Here is a 6,069-nt window from a genome sequence, read left to right as displayed (position 1 = left end):
CTTAGATACAAGATCCATTGCCTTCATGAGAGATCTTGGCATAAGAAGTATGTTGGATAGGAATGGCATTTTATATTGATTCAGTCTTGTTATTATGTCCTTAGCCTTGACTCAACTACTTGTAAGATATTGATTAGAAAGAGGGAGGGAGGAAAGGACAGGAGGGGGAGAACATTTTCTCTAATGCACAGCATTACAGTGTGTGCTTCAAACTGAATATGACTTATCTGTAGTTGGGTTAGTCTTTTTCTCCTGGCCCAGTAGAAGCTTCCTCACAAGATACACTATGGAGTAGTAATTTCAAGGATTCAGTCCTCTCTTACACCCTCCCCACCTATGTGAAAATAAAATTGTTTCACTCCCAGGGAAGTCAGATTCTAATAAATTGTTAATCCCTGTCATTGTATTTTTAGGAAGTCACCCATCAGGATCCCACCAGCTCCCTCCTCATGCCTGTGTCATATTGGCTTCATGGCAGTTAATAATTATTCTCACTTCCAACATCCTTACTTTGTCTTAACTGGAATTCCAGGGCTTGAACAAAAGTATTATTGGATGGCATTCCCACTGGGTGCCATATATGTCATCGCCCTTTTTGGGAATGGTGTCATTATCTCTACCATCAAGTCTGAATCAACCCTGCATATCCCTATGTACTATTTTCTGTGCATGCTGGCATTGGCAGACATGGGGCTTGCCCTTTGTACTTTGCCCTCTATGCTAGGCATATTTTGGTTTAACTATAAGTCCATTGCCTTTGATGCCTGTCTTGTTCAGATGTACTTCATTCATACCTTCTCTGCCATTGAATCTGGCGTGCTGGTGGCCATGGCTTTTGATCGGGTTGTGGCCATCTGGGACCCCCTCAGGTATGGTACCATCTTAACCAATGGTGTGGTCGGCAAAACAGGGGCCATCATCCTGACAAGAGCAATCTTTGTGGTCTTCCCTGTGCCTTTCCTCATCAAGCGTCTTCCCTTCTACCGCTCCAACATCCTCTCCCACTCCTTCTGCCTCCATCAAGACGTCATGCGACTTGCCTGTGCCAGCACTCGTGTCAACAGTCTCTATGGACTTATTGCTGTCATCTTCACCAAGGGTTCTGACTCCCTCTCCATCCTCTTCTCCTATGTGTTCATATTCCGAACAGTAATGGCCATTGCCTCAGGGAAGGGCCGGCTGAAGGCACTCAACACCTGTGTTTCACACATCTGTGCTGTACTTATCTTCTATGTTCCACTCATTGGGGTATCTGTCATTCACCGTTTTGGAAAGCATCTTTCACCACTGACTCATGCTCTCATGGCTAATGCCTACCTTCTTGTACCCCCTGTGCTTAACCCTATAGTCTATACTGTGAAGACCAAGGAGATACGAAAGAAAATCATCCAAATATTTGTTCAAACCAAGATTACTGCAGAGGGTTAGGATCTGCCAATTTGAGAGAAGAATCTATTCTGTAAAGGCTCAGGTATGACTATGAGAAATAAAGGTTTATGTTTTTCATGTTTTCTGTGTGATTTGATTTGGGCAAAGAGAGATTTCCCTGTTCTCAGAGCCTATTTTCCTTTTCCTATGCTGAATTGTTCTTTGCTAAGTATAGAAAAAGGGACATCTATGGGAACTGTTCATTGTACTGTCCTATAGCCCTGAATTTGTGAGTTGGCACATAATAGCTAAAGGCAGGGAATATTACAAATTCAATTTTTAAATGATTCTTTTGAAAACAAATAGGCCATGAATTTAATGCCTTTTAAATGAAAGCTTACCAAATTAATTTAACATTCTAGTTCAAGAATTAGGAAAGTCCTCCATTTCCTTAAAAGGAGAGAAATGAACCATTCCCATTTAATAATAAGAAAACACATGGGAATAATAGATTATTAAAATATGAATCAGAAAAATGATCAAATTTTAGGATTAAGAATATAAATGTATACAATTGAGCAGGAGCCGATTGTGTTGCATAACTTGGGATCAAAAGAATAAGAGTAAGGTTTAGTTTTTCCATGTGTGACACAGGTTATTTTCTTACCTTGGCATCCAGTTTTTTATGAAATTCAGTTTAATCATAGGACTATGATTATTTGTCAACTATGAGGTTTTGTGCAACTATAAGGAGTGTTCAAGCTGTCAAATATAAGAGAATAAGAGCAGTTGTATTTATAGACTGTCCACTGAGCAAAAGACACAGTTCTGGAGCCTTTTACATATTATTTTATTTGGTAATTACAGCATTCCTATGAGATAAAGTGTTATGTACTATTACCTATATGTGATGAGGCAAGTACAGAAAGGAAGAAAGTTTGAAAATTTTTGTACCAATTTGACTTTGCAGTGACACCAAAGCACACAATTTTGTATACAATACAATAAAATTGTATAGGTGCAATTTTTTTTCCTGGTCTGAGTGAGTGAGGTGTGGAGTGTCCTAGGAAGGCAAACAGGGTGCCATTGGGAGCCCATAGGCTGTGATTGTGGCTTCTGGTGTGACAAAGGGATCAAGTGCAGGCCCAGATGGAGGGGCAGGGAGAGGATGGACTGGAATGAACTGAATTTTTTGTAAAAAATTATATTTTTTTTCATGCCTAATTGGAATACTTATGATAGATATTTTAAATTTAATTATGAAAATATATGATAGTTCTAGTGGCGGAGATAGACAAGTAAAAATAGGAATGCTTCCTAGGTGTCGATAAGGTCACCTGGAAAGTAGGACATGCTATCCACTTTCTCAGGTAAGGATAGCCCAAAATCAGCATGCTTTTGATATTTTGTTGATATGTGAATTTAATCCTTTTAGTGTCATGACAAGATCCTATAATCAGAGTCTGGAGGCCACATTCATTAGACCATAATGTAATTCCAATTTCTTTCTGTATACCCATCTCAAGAATCTAGATACACTGTGACTCTTACAATGTTCAGTAACCTGATTTTTGCTCTCTGCAATGTTGGAAAACATCAAGGAGTAGTTCCAACATTATCTGAAGTCTTTCGACCAGGCTTCTGCCCCAACTTCCTGATGCACATATTTGTCTCTTAAAGTCAGGACTGCAGTATATAGAATCCCCAGAGTTTCCACGACCTAATCCTTAGAATTGTGAATATGTTATGTTACATTGCAAGGGAAAATTAAGACTACAGATGGGATTAAGGCTGCTAATAAAACGACTTTGAGATATAGTCATTACCTTGAATTACATTGGTGGGCCCAAGAGCCCTTTAAATGTGAAAGAGGGAGGCAGAGCATCAATGTAAGAGTGATGTCATGTGAGGTGACTTGACTTGCTGTTGTTGGCTTTGAAGTGGCCATAAATCAAGGAATGAGAGGAAATGAACTTTCCCTAGGACTTCCAGAAACACAACCCTGTTTACACCTTGATTTTAGCCTGGTGAGACTCATTTTAGAATTCTGGCTTCCAGAATGGTAGGATAATAAATTTGTATTGTTTTAAGCCATTAAGTTTGTGAGAATTTGCTACAGCCGCAAAAGGAAACTAATATAGGGACCAATGTTGAAGATGGAGAAATAAAGGTGGGACTTTGTGTACTGATAGGCACACTTCCAAGTTTATCTTCTGATTTTATTTGAATTCATTCTTAGACATTGTGGAGTCACACCTGGTGGCAACCACACTATACTGTACAAAAATTAATATCAACTGTCCTATTGAAAAGATGCATTACTTTAGAAAATAGCTCTTAAGTGATCTTTATTCAGAGGTAGAAAGAAATATAGGCAATCCATAATAGTAGATGGTTCCAAAGTGTATTGCAACAGGCTTTGGGACATGGTGTCACTGCACTTCTGTATCCATATTTTCTTAGACAAGCACCGTATATCCATGGGCATTTGAAAAGTGCAACAGAGATAGGAACAAGAATGTGTATCTACTTTCATTCATGCAGGTATTTCCACATAACCTTATACAAATAGATGTGTACCCACACAAAAATGCACACATTCACATTCACACCTCTATACAACAATGGAAATAGATTTACACATCTCTAAACACATGCACATATACTTTATCACTCAAATATTGGCACATTCATTTATACAACTGATATAAAACCAATATAATTTTAAACACTTGAAACCTCATAAAGGTAGGTATTCTTAGATCTACATAACTTCATCCACATTCCATATTCATGTAAGTACACACAGTATCATATAAGCACAACTGTTCTTGGCTCACCAGGGCGGCTCTGGGCTAAGGAAAGGGGATGATCTTTTTTCTTCTAAAACCTAGGTGAAGTTACACATCCTTGTACCTATTTTCATCAGTGTCAGAGTTATTTTTTTGTCCAGAATGAGAGTAACCTTGAGAAAGCATAAACTTTAACACTGAGTTTGGGGGTATATGCAGCAGTCTAATTAACTTTGAGAATAAGTAACTTAGAATAAAACCTAATTGTTTAAAATATGAAACTAGATATAATTCTTATTATCTTTTCTTAACAATTGCAATTTTTGAAGCTGAGGGAAGACCTATATATGAAGATGACAATAAATTCACATCATCTCTTTTTTAACAGTAACAACAAAGATAACAACGTTATTAAATGACATAACACAAAATCCCCTTGTGATTCTAAAACTAGTAGTTTTGTTACCATGACATGTATGGTGGCTCAATTCTAAGAGTGAGTACTCCTAGAGACAGAACTTAGAAGCTTCCCGTATCATAAGGTCAGAGTCTAGAAACTGGCATGATATCACTTCTGGACTTCTACCATCTTCTATGAGTCAAGCAGGTACAGATCTCAGATATAAGTAAAGCATACATGGACTCCAACTTTCAATGGATGGCTTGTCTGAAAATTGAGAGGCTATGTTTTATGTTGGCATAGTTTTCTCTTTGGCCAAAAATGATATACGTTTTCCCACATGTGAAATACGTTCACCCCTCTGAAGACCACAAATGTTTTCATACAGTTTCATCATCACTCAGTCTCCAGGCCAAGGAGCTCATCTAAATTAGGTGCAAGGGTGATGAATTTCCTCAGATGTGCCTCCATAGATATAATTTGTCAACTATGATTCTTAATGTGAACACCTGTGTATTTCATAGGCACATTACTTGCCTCACATATGATCAATACAGTGCTGGGATCATACAACATTAGCTGTAGAGACTCTCATTTAAACAGGGCAAGGCAGGAAAAACACAGCAGCCATTAGTCCAAAAAAATTCTGAAATATAGCAGGACACATGATACTACTTCCCTGAGACTAATTCTTCAGGTATTTGAGCTTTGTCCTCCAGGTTCTTGTTTTAACCCCGTAAGTCAGCTTCCATTTTTGCAAAAAGTTGCCTGTGCCTACTTCTTGTGCAGAGACATTTGATGTTTCAAAGTCCTCTGTTAAAAATTTTATCAGTCTTTGGTCCCTTCAGCCTAAGTTGAAAAAAGTACCAAAATAACTTTGTGTTTGTTTTGAATAACTTTATAAGCTATTATAAATAACTCAGTTAGTTAGTTAGAAGCCATAGTCACAATGCTTTTTGAGGTATGTCTTTCTCTGCCTTAAGTTCCTGAAATTGCTCTGGGACAATGTCCTTAAAATCCCTCTAGGTCCTATTATTTAACAGAGGACATTTGTAAGGCATAACCTTAAAATCCATAGAGGGGAGTTTTATCAGTCTTAAGAAAATTCAATCAGGCACCCTTTTACTCTAACATTTAATTAAAAGTTCTCGTAGTCACATCCTAGAGTTGATCTTTGCCCAGAAGCCATTTTTTTTTTTTTAAAATTTGAGAATCATTTACTAATTGGAGAGAGGGAATGAGATAGTTAGGCTGTCAAATCTAATACATTTTGGTTCATTTATATTTCCTCTGAATTTTCTTAAAACTAAAAAAGTTTTTTTTTGGGAGGGGTGGGGGCTCCTCTCTTCCCTTACACATTTTACTGTAGTTTGCTAAAAGAAGTCAGATAGTATCCTCAACACTCTGTTGAATATCTTCTTAGCCAATCATTGATTCCATAAGATTTATTTCCTATTTTCTACATTAGTGTAGGTGAGAGTGTTGCCAAATTTTCCATCATAACACGAG

The 6,069-nt window shown here is 37.6% G+C and overlaps 1 protein-coding gene across 1 annotated transcript; it reads left to right on the top strand.

Annotated features, from left to right (window-relative positions):
• The first annotated feature begins 471 nt into the window (after positions 1–471).
• Positions 472–1,428, top strand: LOC129504731 (olfactory receptor 51H1-like). The gene has a single exon (XM_055317574.1). It carries the CDS (start codon positions 472–474, stop codon positions 1,426–1,428), a length of 957 nt encoding a protein of 318 aa, XP_055173549.1.
• The last annotated feature ends 4,641 nt before the right edge of the window (positions 1,429–6,069 follow it).

This window comes from Nyctereutes procyonoides, unplaced genomic scaffold (assembly GCF_905146905.1).
Source record: "Nyctereutes procyonoides isolate TBG_1078 unplaced genomic scaffold, NYPRO_anot_genome, whole genome shotgun sequence".
NCBI classification, from domain to species: Eukaryota; Metazoa; Chordata; class Mammalia; order Carnivora; family Canidae; genus Nyctereutes; species Nyctereutes procyonoides.
Note: the sequence above shows the minus strand (reverse complement) of the source record. Positions and strands in the feature narration are given on the sequence as shown.

Coding starts and splice junctions, on each gene's coding strand:
- LOC129504731 (XM_055317574.1), top strand. CDS start 472: ATGGCAGTTAATAATTATTCTCACTTCCAACATCCTTACTTTGTCTTA.